General features: G+C 37.7%; 2 protein-coding genes across 2 annotated transcripts; both read left to right on the top strand.

Annotated features, from left to right (window-relative positions):
* Positions 1-674: 674 nt before the first annotated feature.
* gdi2 (GDP dissociation inhibitor 2) lies at positions 675-11,887 on the top strand. The gene is made up of 11 exons (XM_046873428.1): positions 675-831; positions 5,767-5,874; positions 6,482-6,581; positions 6,884-7,018; positions 7,671-7,869; positions 7,993-8,124; positions 8,218-8,317; positions 9,067-9,238; positions 9,322-9,466; positions 9,574-9,628; positions 10,329-11,887. The coding sequence occupies exons 1-11, from the start codon at positions 787-789 to the stop codon at positions 10,482-10,484; spliced, it is 1,347 nt and encodes a 448-aa protein (XP_046729384.1). The 5' UTR covers positions 675-786; the 3' UTR covers positions 10,485-11,887.
* Positions 11,888-14,445: 2,558 nt separating this feature from the next.
* Positions 14,446-18,335, top strand: asb13a.1 (ankyrin repeat and SOCS box containing 13a, tandem duplicate 1). Its single transcript, XM_046873534.1, has 6 exons — positions 14,446-14,686; positions 15,633-15,820; positions 15,958-16,114; positions 16,559-16,693; positions 17,319-17,510; positions 17,849-18,335. The coding sequence occupies exons 1-6, from the start codon at positions 14,647-14,649 to the stop codon at positions 17,974-17,976; spliced, it is 840 nt and encodes a 279-aa protein (XP_046729490.1). The 5' UTR covers positions 14,446-14,646; the 3' UTR covers positions 17,977-18,335.
* Positions 18,336-18,607: the final 272 nt, after the last annotated feature.

The following is an 18,607-nucleotide window of genomic DNA, read 5'->3' as shown; positions in this document are numbered from 1 at the left end:
GAAAGTTTATAGGACTGTGGTGAGACCTGCGATGTTGTATGGTTTAGATACAGTGGCAGTAAAAGACAGGAGGTGGAGCTGGAGGTAGCAGAGCTGAAGATGTTAAGGTTTTCATTGGGAGTGACGATGATGGACAGGATTAGAAATGAGTAAATTAGAGGGACAGCGCATGTAGGACATTTTGGAGACAAGGTGAGAGAGGTGAGGTTGAGATGGTTTGGACATGTGCAGAGGAGGGACATGGGGTATGAGGTAGGAGAATGCTGAAGATGGAGCCACCAGGAAGGCGGAAAAGAAGACCAGGAAGAGTATGGACAGGGAGTATGGAGACAGATGATCCGCTGTGACGACACCTAATGGGGGAAGCTGAAAAAAGATTCATTAGTTTGCTCTGCATGGAAAATCCGGGGTCATGTTATGAGACTAATATCTTCTCATAGAAATGATGTATGCAGGCAGCACAGCTTTGGCTGCAGAGGCTAGTTGAATTGTGTTTAATGGGTTTCTTGTTTTGGCAATGGCATTTATTCTCGCTGCAGTAGATACCTGGGTTTTAATAAACTGCGTTTTTCTATAATGTTGATGGTTTCTATAGCCGTGGACATCACAGAAGGCCCCTTCCACATGCACGCGCACGCACGCGCGCGCACGCAGGCCCCTCCCATGCCGGTCATCCAGTCTGTTTGACGTTCCCCAGCTTCTTTCATTTCCAGCTTTGGCGCTGATCTCCATTTTCTTCTTCAGGCCCGACACATAGCAACAGCGGATTACACTCGTGCTGCAAAAATGAATGAAGAATACGACGTTATCGTTTTGGGAACTGGACTTACGGTATTCATACATTTTCATAAAAAAACAAAAAAACAAACTAGTTTCTGCACTTTTCTGCAATTAGTTTGTCTTTGTACCAAAATGGCTAAGCCTGAATCCTCAGCTAGCTGCTTAGCTCGCTAGTTAACTCGTATTTTTTATCATTATAATACATTGCACGCCCACTATCTATGGTTTTCTTAATGATTTGTTGGTTGTGCAATGTTTATATGATTAATAAAGAGCAGGTTGGCATATGGGGCGTTTTTTTTTTCTTGCTAACTTGGTTGCTTTTTTAGTGACTTCGCCTTGCTAAGTTGCGACAACCGTATGCTTAGCCTCTGTTTTTCCGGTTTGCTAGCTGATTTTTTTTATTCACTTGACGACTGTAATAAATGTTTGCATATATATTGCAAACAACTATATATATTGCATCTTTGCAATATATATTTATATATAATAAAAAGATTCCAATATGGGAAATACTTTTTGAATTAGTAAGATAATAGGGCTAGGTATTAATTATTAATATAGTGAGCTGTTTAGGTAGCTGATTAGCTTTGTAATGTTTTCCTGCGCTACCCAGATTGCACGCATGACTACATTTAAGTCGTAAAGAAATATTTTTTTTGTTGTTGTTAGTTTTATTGTTTGATATATAATTAGCGTTTGGGGTGAACAAGTACACACGAAGTAGCTCGCGCATGTCAAGTGTGTATTAGCTAGATTAGCTAACCTTTTCGCCTCCGTCGCCTTTATTTCATACAGCTAACAAATTTTATTAAAGAAGATTGATTTCTCAGGTTCCATTGATTTATTTGGAGTTATGTCACTGCAGGGTTGATAGCGGAAACCAAATGAATTGTTTAATAAGCTTTAGTAAACAGCCGCACCCTCATTTTTATCGAGGCTGGACTCCTCATCCACACTTGTTTAGGAATCCACGTCGTCTTGTGTGTGTCTGAAATTGAAATGACAGAAACCTAATTTCCGACTTCATAAAACATCAAGCTTGGCCAGAAAATACTTTGCAGCCTGATATAGACCGGATATGTCGTCATCATCATCATCATCATCATCAGTGCCCTGCTCAGGATGATCTGCAGTGCATGCCTGGAACACTGTGTCTGAAATGGGAGTACACCCTCTTAATGAGAATAAGTGCACCAGACATACCGTTTAGACTAACCAGTTCCTCTACCAACATATTTCTGAGGTGGAATGAAACCAGAGAACCCAGAGGAAACCTAGACGGTGTGCACCACAGTGCTGCCCTCGTGATGTGGAGTAGATGTTTCTGATCCAACGTTTCATAATGTTTTTGATATCTGTGCACTAACCGTTCGGTTGTTATAAGATGGCAGGCGGCTAATCTTTATGAATAGATCACAGGTGAATTTGCAGGCACATGTTATATTGCAAGGTGTTATCAGTGGAATAGTCTGCTACACAACTACTACATACACTACACAAGTACAGCTTTACATGCATCTGTTTTTAGTGTTTAGAGGCTACTACGTTTCCTGCAAGTTTAGATCTCACGTGCAAGATAGGCCGTGTCAAATCAGTCCATATCACATTACATTAGATCTGAGTGGGCACCGTGTCAAATTGGATGTGATGCGATTTAACCATTTTAAGTCATTATCGATTTTTTAAATCATGCTTAGTATCAGAGTTTTGCAGTGCTGTGTGTGTGTGTGTGTGTTTGCTTTACTGTTAGGTTGGGTAGAAATTCCTGTCAGGTTCATATGGGGTTTGAGTTTTGCACTGAAAAATAAGATTTATTTTTACTTTTTTTTTTTTTGCTCATGCACAGGAACACAACATATGGTTTAAACAAACTCACAAAAAAACAACCCTGATTTGCTCTTTATTATAATAGAAACAGCATGAACAGACATCAGATGCTCATATAATAATAATAATAATAATAATAAAGACATAGCCTTGTTAGTTGATTGCATGTTCCATTGTTGCCGTTTTGAATCTGAATGTGCGAATGACAAAAGCCTGAGTGATATTCAGGAAAGAGGAAGTTGGGAATGAAGCGTTTGCTCTAGGTGCTCTGTTTAGTAGTCTCAGTAGTACTCGGAAAGAGGCACAGCCATGTAACGACAAGGAACCGAAAGTGTGACACGTATTTGGTTCTGCAAAGTAGAATCTGTGATGCATTGACTTCAGCCTGGTTTGTTTACTAAGCACGAATAAATTCAATTAAACTCGCAGTCTAATTACATTGTTATTTAAGGGAATATTTTGGCTGTTGTTTGTTTTTTTTCTTCAGTGTTTCCCGAAAAGCCCTTTCAGTGTGTTCATTCCTGTATCGACTCTTAGTTTCTCCTCTTTTGCAAAATTCAATCTGAAGTGATTGGCGCTTGTGGATCATACAAATGTATAACAGAATGCCGTTTGTCTGTAACTCCAGTGAGTGGGATGAACTGAGTCATCACCGAAGAAAGTCTGAGGCGAGTGTTGAGCTGTTCAAGAAAAAAAACGACAGAGAAACGGCATTTTTTCGAACCGGCAAGCCTTGGCAGAATTGTGACAGCATGCTGACATTTAGGACTGGCTGACAGTCAGACAGGCACATATCTGAGGCTCAGCAGGCAGCCAGCACCATCAAAAGGGGTGTCAAAATGTCAGTCTACCTGAGACAGCATCACATTTTTCTTCTTCACATGACTAAAAACGGCAGGCGTGTATCGAATGGACTCGTGATTTATATTTTAACTGCAGTTCAGTTAACATTTAACTTCTCCAGAAACAAAAGCACCACTGCAAGAAGGTTCCTCCTGCATAACATTATCTCCTTGTACACATGATCCCTCCATGTCTAGGACACCAGAGCTTGTTTTATTATAGGGATTGTAATCCATAAAGTGTTGGACATGAGCCTGTAGTGTGCCCTTTTCTGTCTTTAGAAGAAAATGTGTTTTAATGTGGTTCGAATGCAGAACGGTTTTATTAGCCCTTTTAAATGAGTGATTTAACAATTAAAACTATAACTTGATGCCTTTTATTAATTTTTTTATATAACCTCGAGAGAAAACATTATGCAAATAACACGTGATAAGAAATAACTAAAAATTACAGCTCAATAGGACAATATTAAGTAATTAAATTATTATTTTTTAATCATAGACATGTAACCTAAACATGTATTTAAACTGTAGTTGTAACTGTGCTCTATCTAAATTGAACATTCTGTTCCAGTAGAGTATTTAATGCAGGTGCACTTGTACATTCTGATGCTTTTAGGGAAGAAAAACGTACAAAATGATCACAACAGATGTAAGACAGAGGTGTAATATGCATGTGTAATCACTGACTGTGATCTAAACCCGTGTCTCGCATGACACATTATGTAGCAGATTCTTAAATTATGTATGCAAGTATGTAATACCTGATGTAATGGCTACTAAACAGAATTTACACAAAGCACCTCAACATATCCACTAGTATTACGCTGCTGGAACAGAACATTATCAGGGATTATATGTAAACATGAAATGTTTAACATATTATTGTTGCAAATCAGTAACAGAAATGTAAACAATATTGCACTAGGGTATATTTTGCTGAATTTTTCACTGTGAACACTGGTAAGACTAAAGTTATGCAAATACACGATTTCTGAGACACACCTTTGGTTTTTGCCTGTTGAATCTTAAATAAAGCATCCATTTCAAATCGTCCTACATTGATTTTCTAATTCTGTGTAATGGAGCACATTGCTTTAGATTGGAGTTACACTTTAAGCCCGCTTCATAGACACAAAGATCGATATTTATTTGAAACTTTGTAATTGCAGCTGCATTGCATTTCTAGGCACAAAGAACAGAAAAGAGAGCAAGCAATTATAAATGAGTACTTGTGGTGGTGGAGGCTGGTGGTGTGTTCAAGGGCGTAGCTGTATTTTAGGATGAGGAATTGGCCTGTATTCATGGGATTGGGGCTTGGGATCTTCTGGTAGGGAATGAAACCAAGAACAACATGCACTTCTATTCCAAAGTGGAGTTCAGTCTGCTTTTTCTCTGATGGACCGCTGTAGCAGCATTTCTCTCAGGCCTTTTTTATCTAGAAACGCTTGAATTTAGCATTTTTAAGCAGCGCTCAGAGCTGCGGCCTTGCTCATTTCCTTTTTAGAGGAATCATCTGGCTCTCGTTTGCATACCAGCCGTGCGTCTGAATATGACTGAAGTTAGCAAGCAGGTATGTTGTGACAATCCGCACACTCCGTATAAAGTCCGCTTCATCACATGATCTCTATAACTAGTTAATCGCATTATGGGTTCAGGAGGCGGGTAAGCATGGGCGCTTTTGTTTTTTCCCTACTTTATTTTTTATTTTTTATATAACTTATTTGACTTCTTGTGGTCATCCAGATGTGAGCCATAAAAGGAGGGATTGAATAATTATGTGCCAATGCTGTAACACCTCTAAAAAGAATTGTACTTCACTATGCTTTTCCAAAGGCTCTGCTTTTGGACACTACACGTTTCTTTAACAGTCAAATAGTAAGATCCCCCGGACCTGACCAATTCTGAGTACCAGCTTATGGTATGGCAGTTTAAAGTATAGAAATGTGAGTAATGCTATGCAATAGAGCGCTTTAACTGTTTGTTCAGGACTCTGAGGGTTGTTTTAGGACGCTTGGGCAGGCGTGATTGAGATGTTTGTGCGCTTGAATGCCATTGGAAGAGATCTGATTGCAAAAGATAATCCAAACATGGCTGATCCAAAGTCACACAAGACAGGCGTAGTACTCATAATTTTCACACATTTTTCCTTGGTAAATGCAGCCCTGATATAGATGAGCATCACTGTGTATAAGCTCCTTTCCTCTCACCTTTTCTCAGAATATGCTGCTCTGTCTGTTTACCGGTGTGTGTGTGTGTGTGTGTGTGTGTGTGTGTGTAAACATGGTGTTCTTGGGATTTGTGTTTCACACAGGAATGCATCCTGTCAGGGATCATGTCTGTGAAGGGAAAGAAGGTCCTGCACATGGACAGGAACTCTTACTACGGAGGAGAGAGTGCTTCCATTACCCCTCTGGAGGATGTAAGTCCATCAGCGTGATCAAAAACATTTAAAGGCAACTTGCATGTTATCCAAAGTGTTACATGGTACCCTTATAGATTGTCCCTGGTTGTATTGTACACAACCTCCAAATGAATTTTTCCTTTTCTGTAAACACAATTCGATTTAAGGCGTTTTTTTAATGAACTTTTGCAACCTCTACTCTCAAAGAGCACCATATTCTATGAAGGACAAATTTATTATGATTTGCATTTGTTGTCTTCAGAGGTATAGTTTAGCCTAAAGTGAGAAATTAAAAAGAAGCTGGTGAGAGACTTTTATCTTCTATGATAATAGGAGCTAATTTGTCTTGCAGACATCGCACAGTGATTCTAACTATAAATGCATAAAACAGCATGCCAGTGTTTAATAAAAAATCAATGTAATTAACATTGACACTGACCACTGATGTATACAAGGAACAATACTTTAAGACTTGATAAAAGTGTAAGATTCCTCACCGCACTGATTATTTCCCTAAATAATAAACTATAATTTTGTATGAGTGGGTTTTTAGTATTCCTAGCTTTCTTCTGAAATAAATTATTAATGTAAGCAATGATTATAAAGCGCTTCCTTCCTCTTTCAGCTGTACAAGCGCTTCAGCTTGCCCGGTTCCCCTCCTGAGTCCATGGGGAAAGGTCGTGACTGGAACGTGGACCTCATCCCCAAGTTCCTCATGGCAAACGGTAAGAACAACGCAATGTCAAAGAATTATAGCAATAGCCGAAAAAGAAAATGCATTCATGATCTGTATATTGTCTGGCAAATGCTTCAAGCTTTAATTCTCTGCTGATTCTGTTGCCTAGCAATCAGTTGTAATATAACACTTGTGATATCTCACTAATACTCACGCCTCAGACACACGATCATACTAATGTCCAAGTGATGAAATGGAAATGGTAATTTTTTAATAATGTTTCTGTAACATTGATCATTCATCTTATTAATGTATTAGAAAGGTTTATTTGGTTTTGTGTGTGTGTTTTAGGTCAGCTTGTGCGCATGCTGCTCATCACCCAGGTGACACGTTACCTGGATTTCAAAGTGATCGAGGGCAGCTTCGTCTACAAGAAGGGCAACATTTACAAAGTGCCCTCCACCGAGACCGAGGCTCTAGCGTCCAGTATGTTGTTCTGTTGATCTGGAGTCACCTAATCAAAGTTATTTCTTTAATCTTTGTGAATGTAGACAGAATATTTTGGTATAAGATTGGACATCATGTATGTCTGCTACTTTTGTTTGTGTTTGTTTTTCGTCTAGAGAGTAGGGTTCTTAAAAATTACTTTTTTCATATTCAGCAGGTCTTATAGTAACCTAATGTCTATGAAACTATGAAAACATAGTTACACAACTTTATTCTTAAGGAATATTTTAAATAAATCGTATATCATTTATGCATACTTTTCTCTACCACTAAAATATATAATTAACATATCTTGAATGTTTTACACACAGAAAATACACTTTTGCTTCTCTACGAGAAAAAAAAATTTTTTTTTTTGTCTACAATAGTTATGTAATTTATTTATTATAATAATTATTATAATATTTTGTGTGTGTGTGTTTTTATGTTATCGTCAAACACAGGGATTTCTTGAAGCTGGTTTCCGAAAGTTTAAAATGTGTTACTTCCCCTTTTTTTTGTACTCGGGAGACTGCATTGCGGTTATAATTATATTGTTTTAAGTAAAGAACACTGCAGTTCCTCTACACTCTTAATTAGCAGGTGTTCTTTTATTCCATCTCACTCATTTCAATACAATACTTTTCACTAGGCCTGATGGGGCTGTTCGAGAAGAGAAGGTTCCGGAAGTTCCTGGTTTTCGTAGCCAACTTTGACGAGAACGATCCCAAAACGATGGAAGGTGTAGATCCCAAAAAGACCACCATGCGTGAGGTTTACAAGAAGTTCGACCTGGGGCAGGATGTGATTGACTTCACAGGCCATGCCATTGCTCTCTACCGCACAGACGAGTGAGTTGCCTTTGCACACTGATATCTCACTCCCTACACAGTGAATGAGTGGATAACAGGAAGCTGGATGTTTTCTTTTGATGGTATGTTGCGATGATTCTTTCTTCCTCGCTGTCTCTCTAGTTATCTGGATCAGCCCTGCCTAGACTCAATAAATAGGATTAAGTTGTACAGTGAGTCCTTGGCGAGATATGGGAAGAGCCCCTATCTTTACCCACTGTATGGTCTGGGAGAACTGCCTCAGGGCTTTGCCAGGTCAGCCTCTCATCTATCATATACAAAGAGGTTTTAGATTGGTGCTTTTGGAAGCCGTATAGCAATGTGAAAATATCTTTGTACGTTTTACAGATTAAGCGCCATCTATGGAGGAACCTACATGCTCAACAAGCCCATCGAAGAGATCATTGTAGAGAACGGCAAAATAGTGGGCGTCAAATCTGAGGGAGAGGTGAGGAATTAATTCTGAAAAGCACTAGAGTTTCCATGACTTATTTAAAAAGGTAATCAACTTTTTCTTACTGTCCAAGTCCACCCAAAATTGATTTAGAGAATCGATTAATCTTTTTTATAAGTGCAGTTAAAGTCTGAGACTTACCTCGTTCTCGTTCTGAACCACTTAAACTAGCACTTATTTTCCCTGTTTATTATATGTATTTAAAATAATTCTCCCAAATGAGTTTGAGTTTGATGGTATCCTTAGTCTGCAACCCAGTTTTAATATTTTCATCAATGGAGACTTCAAAGCACTTTTTAATCTGGATAAGGGCGTCTGCTAAATTTCCTAAATGTGAAGTTAACGTTGTAGCACAGGCTGCAAATACCTGTGTATGGTGTACGGTATCTTAAAATGCACTCATGCAGAAAGCTGATATAGAACCAAGCTTGTGTTGGTGAAACAGAATCGTACTTGTATAAAGAATGAATAGCGAGGAGCTCTGCATGGAATGCACTCCATTGGCACTTTAAAAAGATTTTATATATATTTTTATCAAATTTGGCCATTACAGAAGTATTTGCTCTCAAGTGATTAACAGACGCCTGAACCTGCACCTGTATATTAACATATCTCTGGATTATTACGTGTGCAGCATTTTTGTTTTTGTTCATTGTAGTTTATACAAATCTGAACAATTTATATACTGTTTCTATAGAGGAAATTGTAAAGTTTAAAACCTGTACGTCTTTGTGTGTGTTCAGATTGCCCGCTGTAAACAGTTGATTTGCGACCCCAGCTACATCACAGACCGGGCCAAAGTCGTTGGCAAGGTGATCAGAGCCATCTGCATCTTAAACCATCCTATTAAAAACACCTCAGACTCCAACTCCTGCCAGATCATCATCCCTCAGAACCAGGTCAACAGGAAGCACGGTAAGGCTACACAGGAAGTGAAGGTCATATAATCATTCATGCATCTCTTGCATTTGACTAATTTACAATGTTCTTGGTTGTAGATATCTACGTGTGCATGATCTCTTATGCACACAACGTGGCAGCACAGGGTAAATACATCGCAATCGCAAGCACCACTGTGGAGACTAACGACCCTGAGAAGGAAATTAAACCAGCTTTGGACCTGCTGGAGCCTATCGAGCAGAAGTATGTGTTTTATATGTGATTTTAATATACTGAAATATTATAATATATGATGAGAGAAAATAGTAAATGTTTCCGTTTTTTAATTTCTCTTGTTTGTGTTTCCACAGATTTGTGAGCATCAGTGATCTCTATGCTCCAACCGACTTGGGAACTGAAAGCCAGGTTAGAGTGTTAGAAATTTAATTTGGGCTTTAAACGGATTAAACATCATTATTTAATTTTGATTTTATAAAATTATTGTATGCCAGTTTACTCTTCTTTTAGTAGTAAAAATTTAATATGTTCTATAGGTCTATAGAGCCGGGGAATTTTAAATTAAATTGATAAACATTGAGTTATATAAATGTTCTTCCTAGCAAAGTTTGAATAGGCAACTCGCATTACTGAATGAAAGCAGTAGTTTTCTTTTAATGCTTAACTTTTTAATCATTAGATTGTGGCTTTAAGTGGACACATTACACCAAATTGGATAGTTTGGTTCACAAAAGTGGTTCACATTAGTTTTGACTAGTGCCATTGACTCTGCAATGATTAGCCACATTTATTTACAATTTGATGTAAGAGGATAAGCAAATACGTCTCTGTACATTCTTTAAATAGTTTATTTTCAACAGTAAAAATTCTGATAAATTGCCATTTGGCAGGTTTCAGGTATGATGAGCTGCTTAAAAAAAAAAAAAAGAATACATATAGTTGCCAGGGTTTGTCATTAAACTGTTGTTTTGTGTTGGTTTATGCATCAAATGGCAGTATTTTATTTACCGAAAAAAATTACTGCTAAATTATACTGCTTGGCCACTCTTTACCAGTTAGCAACTCCTGCTAGTTAAATAAACTGTCTATAATCTTTCTTTAACCCCAGATCTTTATCTCTCGTGCCTACGATGCCACAACCCACTTTGAGACCACCTGTGATGACATCAAAGATATCTACAAACGTATGACCGGCACAGACTTTGACTTTGCTGAAATGGAACGCAAGAAGAATGACATCTTTGGTGAAGGGGGTGACCAGTAACTGAGCTCTTAACATTGTTGAATATCAGATATTCAGAGGATGGTAATCTTTAAAGGAAAAAATTAAATTTTGGGGGGGGGGGTGGTAACCAAAATGGTCTAGTTGATTATATCAAATGTTTTTTTTTTTGTTTTTTTTTTTTTCTTTCCAGAAAGGAATTTCATGTATACAATTACAGATTTAGCATTTACAAGGGGAGATGGGCCAGGCGGTCTGCTTTGTATAATCAGGTTTATGAGACATATTGCACTGATTGTTGGTTGAAGTCCTGTATCCAGTTGCCATCATTGTGTTTTTTACCCTGTTCACACAGGGAGGGCATTTTGTCCAAAGATGCCAAATCATCAAATGTACTCAAATGATATAAAGGCACAAGAAACCGAATGAATTAAAAACAAAGAAGCAGAAGTATTTTTTATAATTATGTATGAAAACTTACAGATCCCCTCTCAAACAGGGGTGTAAAGTTTGCTTGATTTTAAGCTGCAATTACCAGCTTTTAATGCCAACCTCATTAAGATTCAGTACATTGTATTCATACAGATTGGTGCTTTTACTAGTTACTGCACTGTAGCTAGCAATATGTCCAAACCTTGCTTTGCAAAAGGAGGGGATGTGTCAAAAACACCAAATTTATATAACTTCTTTCTTTAACAATACTTATCCAAACTCTGATGATATAAACATTTATACAAATGAGGAATATCTATACATACATAACATAAATTAAATAACTGTTAATAGGGACCGGAGTTTTGGGGAGTTTGCAGCTTTTGCCTTTACATCTCTGTTTAGAGGCAGTGTGTGATTCTTGGGCCACCAGTCATGCATACATCATATGTTAACAGAAAAGATACTTAACATTTATCTCCAACATTTTTTGCACATTTTAGTTTGTGTGATAATTTTTACCTTCCAAATGCCTCTAGGGTCTGTATTTGCATCCATGTTGAAAAATTAGCAATAACAGTGCCAAGAGTGATTTTTGAAGAGCTAACTTTTGCTCTGTATTGTTTCATTAAAAGCGGTTTTTCAGTCATTCTACACCCCGCAGAAGCCTTTTGGAGGTAATTTTTTAAACACTAAAGTGTACACAAAATGTATTTGATGAAGATTTCTGACTTTTCTTTGAAGTTAGTCTATGAAGCTGCTTGAACACTGTGCTCTTATTACAGCAGCAGAGAGAAAGAGCTCCTTAAAAACATGAGAAACGTGGCCTAGATTTCCTTTATATCTCTTTTTGCTTTAAAAGGACCAAATGTCTACTGCAGTATTGACCTGGCAGGGGCCCTGTGCAAAATGTCCTCAGTGTTTTAATGAATGGGAGAACTGTGCTGAGCAGATGGAGCTCATGATTTCTGTACTGCTAAAGTAAAAACATTAAGTAAAAACGTGAGATCATAGTTTGTTTTTTGTTTTTTTTTCTTCAGAATGGGAGATCAATTTGTTCATTTAAAAATCACTGCAAATCTAAAATGTAAACACTGAAACTTTCTTTTCGACCTAACAGAGGATTGTATTTTAAGCATTGAATTAGCAAGTTTGGGGACACCTAACCATCATGCCCACCTGTGCATGTTGCACGACTCATTTCAGAGTATGTATACCTGCTCCACTCTTCTGATGAGGCTTTTCAAAATCCACTAGATTTTAAAACATAGCTGTGGGGATTTACAGTGAGGAAAATAAGTATTTGAACACCCTGCTATTTTGCAAGTTCTGCCACTTAGATATCATGGAGGGGTCTGAAATTGTCATCGTAGGTGCATGTCCACTGTAAGAGAGATAATCTAAAAAAAAAAAAATCCAGAAATCACAATATATGATTTTTAAACTATTTATTTGTATGATACAGCTGCAAATAAGTATTTGAACACCTGTCTATCAGCTAGAATTCTGACCCTCAAAGACCTGTTAGTCTGCCTTTAAAATGTTCACCTCCACTACATTTATTATCCTAAATTAGATGCACCTGTTTGAGGTTGTTAGCTGCATAAAGACACCTGTCCACCCCATACAATCAGTAAGAATCCAACTACTAACATGGCCAAGACCAAAGAGCTGTCCAAAGACACTCTAGAGACAAAATTGTACACCTCCACAAGGCTGGAAAGGGCTACGGGGAAATTGCCAAGCAGCTTGGTGAAAAAAGGTTCACTGTTGGAGCAATCATTAGAAAATGGAAGAAGCTAAACATGACTGTTAATCTCCCTCAGACTGGGGCTCCATGCAAGATCTCACCTCGTGGGGTTTCAATGATCCTAAGGAAGGTGAGAAATCAGCCCAGAACTACACGGGAGGAGCTGGTCAATGACCTGAAAAGAGCTGGGACCACCGTTTCCAAGGTTACTGTTGGTAATACACTAAGAGGTCATGGTTTAAAATCATGCATGGCATGGAAGGTTCCCCTGCTTAAACCAGCACATATCCAGGCACGTCTTAAGTTTGCAAAAGACCATTTGGATGATCCAGAGGAGTCATGGGAGAAAGTCATGTAAGGCTCTGTAAGAAGCATATCAAGGTTCTGGCATGGCCTAGCCAGTCTCCAGACCTTAACCCAATAGAGAATCTTTGGCGGGAGCTCAAACTCCGTGTTTCTCAGCGACAGGCCAGAAACCTGACTGATCTAGAGAAGATCTGTGTGGAGGAGTGGGCCAAAATCCCTCCTGCAGTGTGTGCAAACCTGGTGAAAAACTACAGGAAACATTTGACCTCTGTAATTGCAAACAAAGGCTACTGTACCAAATATTAACATTGACTTTCTCAGGTGTTCAAATACTTATTTGCAGCTGTATCATACAAATAAATAGTTAAAAAATCATACATTGTGATTTCTGGATTTTTTTTTTTTTTTTAGATTATGTCTCTCACAGTGGACATGCACCTACGATGACAATTTCAGACCCCTCCATGATTTCTAAGTGGGAGAACTTGCAAAATAGCAGGGTGTTCAAATACTTATTTTCCTCACTGTATGTTCAGGTCCAGTAGTGATTCTGGATAAGGAGGTCTGAGGTGCAGTCAACATGTTCAGGTTAACATTCCAATTCTTCTACTTCAACCTAAAAAACAATGTTTTCATAGACTTTGCTAGATTTGTCCAGGTAACAGTACTGAGTAAATATGAACTAAAATGTGCATTAGATTATAATGGAGATGCATCTGTGCATTAGTGCAAAAATCTGATTTTTTAAAAGTATTTTAATTACATTTTATATTTAAAATAAAAAGTACTGTTTTTGTAGGTTCCAATACCATTAAAATTAATGCAGAAAAGAAAACATTAGTTTAGAACAAGACTTGCACCAAGAAACACTAGAAATGGAAATTAAAACAGTTTTCCACTGCTGTAGTCTCATGAGTCCAAATCTTTAACAAAGCCTTGTCTTTGTTAGATAAAGGGTGAATGAATGGTTCCTGAATGTGAAGCATGGAGGAGGAGGTGTGTTTGCTGGTGACTCTGTTCTTGACAGCCAAATTTGAGGGCACACTTAACTAGCATGACTACAACAGTATTTTGCTGTGGCCTGCTATCCATTCGGGTTTGCACTTACTGGTACAGTCGTTTGTTTTCCAATAGGACGATTACCCTAAAACACTAGGTTATGAAAGAGATATTTTATCCAAGATGGAGTGTGATAGAGTGCTGCATCAGCTGATCTGGCCTCCACAATCTAAATCCAATTGAGATAGTTTGGAAGAGTTGGACTTTTGTGTGAAGGAAAATCAGCTCTAGGAGCTTCTCAGGATCGTTGGAAAGCCATTCCAGGTAAATTCCTCATTAGAGCCAAAAGTGTGCAAAGCTGTCATATATATATATATATATCAGTAAAAACCTAAAACGAAAGTGACCACAGAACTCTCCATCGTCTGATTATACTAAGTTGTAGCAGACTTTTATTATGATGTAAGAATTTTATTTTTTTAAGTAATATATGAAATAAAAAAGAAGACAGCTAACTTTAAGAAGCCACAACTCCCATGACCTGATTTGTAATCTCACATTATTTTTATTGACTAAACTATTTATATGCGTGCTGATTGAGGGGGGGAAAAAAATGAAAGAGTATTTATGGCAGTTCATGTTGGGACTAAACCATTCAGATGGGGGCGATGGACTGTACCATTGTGACCGATAACGCCGCACTTTATAATAATAAACATGGATTCGCCTGCAGTGAGAGCGGGTTTTGAAGATATCGGTGAGTCACGAGGTGTTAAAAGTCGAAACTATTAATTTTAGTAGAAGACAACGTTAATTATCCATCACAAAATATTTAAGTAATAAAGTAAAAGAAGTAAGGACATGCATCTCCATTCATACTGCCTCATAGACTGATAAATGAATATATATATATATAGCACATTTCAAGCACATTTTATTCTTAGGCTTATGTTCAGGGCAAAACATTAATAATCCTGCAAACATTTGTTGATTTAAATGTATTTGTGAGGTTAATGTCTGCATCTGAGTCATTTGATTTGATTGACTGAACCTCATTCATGAAGCTGGTTATAAGCATGAACAAGTGTTTATATGAGAGATTTGCCATTTATAAAAAGTCTGTAAATTAGAGAACTGTTTGTATCCTACTCATACTCCTGGGAGTGTTCAGATTGAATGCAGATGAAGACTCATTTATGTAAACTTCAAATTGATGGACTTTTAATTCTGGATGGATTTATATCATTCTTTGAAACTTTTGACAAATTGAAAATGTTCAGTTTCGCTTTTGCAGATGTTTAAACACATTATTACTAATTGATTAATAAAAGAGGCCTACACTACATAATTCCAAGGATTGCATTAAGGTGCTGTAAGTAGTCTCAAATCATTGTCTAAAGTTTATTAAATAGAATAGTTTTTTGTGCAGTCACTTTTGTTGCATGTCTGAACGAAGCTAGCACATTCTCACTGTTTGGTTTAGAAGTTCTGCAAAAAAGGTTATTCAACTCCAGAACAGAATAAGAAGATTACAAATGCAATAGAAATCTAAAATGTTACAGTCCTGTATACATTTTAGTCCACAATTTCTTCTGCCGATGCTATCTACATTTACTCTTTTTCCACTATACGTGTCAGTACCCCAATTTTGAATTCTGCAATAAAATAATGCATCATGAGGTCTCCAAAAAAATGTCCTATAGGCTTCTGGTCTGAGCGGACACCGGTGCATGAGGCTGCATCATTAGGACAGGTTGAGAATCTCCAGGTTCTGGTTGAAAGTGGTGCATCAGTAAACGCAGCGACAGTAGACAACATGACCCCGCTGCATGACGCCTGCATACAGAATCACCCAGAGTGCGTTCGAGTGCTTCTGAACGCTGGCGCACAGGTGACGTCTACTCTGCTCAGTCTTAACTTTGTATTATGGTGTAATAATAAAGTGAACATTTCACAATCGTAATAGAACGTAAAGGTTTTACACTATTACGTTTTTTTCCTTCTAACACTTTCAGTGTTGTGTTTAAGGTGGATGTACGGACCATTCATGGTAGCACTCCTCTGTGCCATGCGTGTGCTTCAGGCAGTGTGGAGAGTGTGAGACTGCTGCTGGAGCATGGAGCTTCAGTGAATCCCTCTCTCACAGCCCTCACTGCGTCTCCACTGCATGAGGCCTGCATACAAGGTGAGACTGGTACAGAGAGCAGTGTGTTGATCAAACTGGGATTTGTTCAGCATCTCTTTACATTTTTTTTTGCCATTTGTCAGATGCCCTTATACAGAGCGACCTACACACCTGAGCAGTTGAGGGTTAAGTGCTCAGGGCTCAAGGGTCTAGGTCCTGACTTCTGGTCAAAATGTTGTGAGTTCAAGTCCCAGAACTGCCAAGCTGCTGCTCCTAGACTCTAGGAGCAGCAGCTTGGCAGTTCTGGGACTTGAACTCACAACATTTTGACCAGAAGTCTAATGTTTTAACCACTGAATTGCTTTTGCTCACTTTTGTAACTCAAACAAACCCATATCCTGTCATAATTGTAACCATGAGGACAGTTCTGATATCTGCACACACACTTATTAATCACATAATAGCACATAGAGGTATTTGGTTGATAGCACATTTTGGGTGCAGGTAATCCAGAATGTGTGAAGCTGATTATATCGAACGGAGCCCTGCTGGAGGCTTTTGATATTCACTTTGGGATGCCGCTGCACGCCGCGTGTTCTAAAGCACATCTGGAATGTGCCTTACAGCTGCTCAATGCAGGTGAGAAAGGGAAAAAAAAAACTGCTCCTGACTGTTACCACATTCATACTCCATATAATCTCAGGTTGATTATAAAATGCTTAAGAAGTTGTTCATGTCAGAGGTTTCCTGTAAGGAGATATATATTTCACATTTATGGAAGGAGCCTCCAGTGTCAACGCTTTGGAAAATAATTTTCTGTACTTCATGACTGAGGACTTATTTTTTAATATATGCTGTTTTTTTTCTTATTAAGAGAAAGAAATTACGGGAATGGCTTTAAATAGCTTATATAGAGTAAGTGTTAACAGGGACTTGCTTTAGGGACTTTAAAACAAAGCAGCTATCTATTTAAACCTATCCTTTTTATATCTAAAAAGGTCACTGTTAACAAATTACTCTGGTATAAGGAGAATAAAACACTTTGAGGCATGCTGTTTAAAGATCATCTTCAAACTATTCTTTCCCTGAAAACGCAAACCTTGTCATTTTTAATTCCTAATTTCATCTAGAGGTGTAACAGTAATGACATGATCAGCCTATTATACCATTTTATAAAGAGAAGGACACTAGGATTAGTATAAATAAATGTCTAAACTGATTTGTATTTCTTTTTTTAATTGAACATTGTATATATGTTTTAAAGGTGCACGAGTGAATGCCACAAAGTTCCACGAGACAGCTCTGCACCATGCGGCGAGATCCGGTCGGACCGACCTTATTGAGCTACTGGTGGAGTTTGGTGGAGACATTAATGTCAGGGACAACATGGGACGCAAACCAATAGATTACACTCTTCCAGGATCTTCATCTCACAAATGTCTACAACACTATGAGAGTGAGAATACAATAAAAAAAGGCTTTCAAGAAATACTTATTTAAAAAATTACCTAATCTCTATGTACCCCATGTATTGCATATGTATTAAACAATGTCATATTTCTTTATATTGAAAAAAATAATTCCTGTTTATAAAAAACCTCAGTTATAATGGAAATCTAGGGGCAGTTGCTGGGACAGACATTAGGATGTTAAACTATAAAAAATGAAGTGCCCTTAATTATAATTGCCGCACATGATAATCACACAAAGATGATTAATTGCAGATTTTATATGAACAGAGATTAGTTACAAAAAATGGAATATGAGTTGTTTATGTTGTGTGTGTTGCTGCAGGTTGTCCTTTGTCTCTAAAGGAGCTCAGTCGTATCACTCTAAGGCATGGCCTGGGAACCAGAGCGCTGCAGGTCATCACCAAACTAGACATCTCGCAACGCATCATCAGTTACCTTTCTTACAAATAATACAGCAAAACAATCATATGCATGGTTACTGTGTTACTGTGAAAATGGTAAAAGAAAAACTTGGTTAGGAGGTTCGGGGGACGGAGTGATTCATTATGCATTGTGCTGTCATCAACTGCTGGTTGTCTTCAAATATGCTGGAAATATTTTGCATTGTCTTGTGGTTCTTTGATCAAAGGGTTTAATATAAAAGGCAACCATTTGATCCTAATTTGCAGAAGACATATACTACAAGTCCAGCTTTCTGTTTGTTTCTTCAGAAATGAAAGTCTTCTGCCTCCGGTAACAGATAAATGATTGGGACGTAAACTCTGTGGGTAAAATATAAATTGTGATATAAAAAGATGATTTTAAAAGTACAAATCTTTACTTCTTATTTACCCCTTTTTAATTTTTTTTTTTTTAACCATTACGACTAGAGTATGTTAGAATTTTTAGTGCAAAAAATTACCCGTTTGTCATATAAATGTGGACGTTCAGCTCACAGGTCATTCATCTGGCCATCTTTTAAGTAATTTAAGATATTCATGAGACACATTTACACAAAAAATCAGAAGAGACTGAAACCATTTTGTGCAGGGTTTTTACTGGAAAACTGTCAAATCAGCGATTCAGTTTGTAGATAAAATGT

This window comes from Silurus meridionalis, chromosome 18, assembly GCF_014805685.1.
Source record: "Silurus meridionalis isolate SWU-2019-XX chromosome 18, ASM1480568v1, whole genome shotgun sequence".
Lineage (NCBI taxonomy): Eukaryota > Metazoa > Chordata > Actinopteri > Siluriformes > Siluridae > Silurus > Silurus meridionalis.
Note: the sequence above shows the minus strand (reverse complement) of the source record. Positions and strands in the feature narration are given on the sequence as shown.

Excerpts from the sequence above, each read along its gene's own strand:
- gdi2 (XM_046873428.1), top strand. The coding sequence starts at position 787 with ATGAATGAAGAATACGACGTTATCGTTTTGGGAACTGGACTTACG. Across the intron at positions 7,019-7,670 it reads GACCGAGGCTCTAGCGTCCA|GCCTGATGGGGCTGTTCGAG; the intron begins GTATGTTGTTCT and ends ACTTTTCACTAG. Across the intron at positions 9,467-9,573 it reads CTGGAGCCTATCGAGCAGAA|ATTTGTGAGCATCAGTGATC; the intron begins GTATGTGTTTTA and ends GTGTTTCCACAG.
- asb13a.1 (XM_046873534.1), top strand. The coding sequence starts at position 14,647 with ATGGATTCGCCTGCAGTGAGAGCGGGTTTTGAAGATATCG. Across the intron at positions 14,687-15,632 it reads AGCGGGTTTTGAAGATATCG|GCTTCTGGTCTGAGCGGACA; the intron begins GTGAGTCACGAG and ends AATGTCCTATAG. Across the intron at positions 16,694-17,318 it reads CTTACAGCTGCTCAATGCAG|GTGCACGAGTGAATGCCACA; the intron begins GTGAGAAAGGGA and ends TATGTTTTAAAG.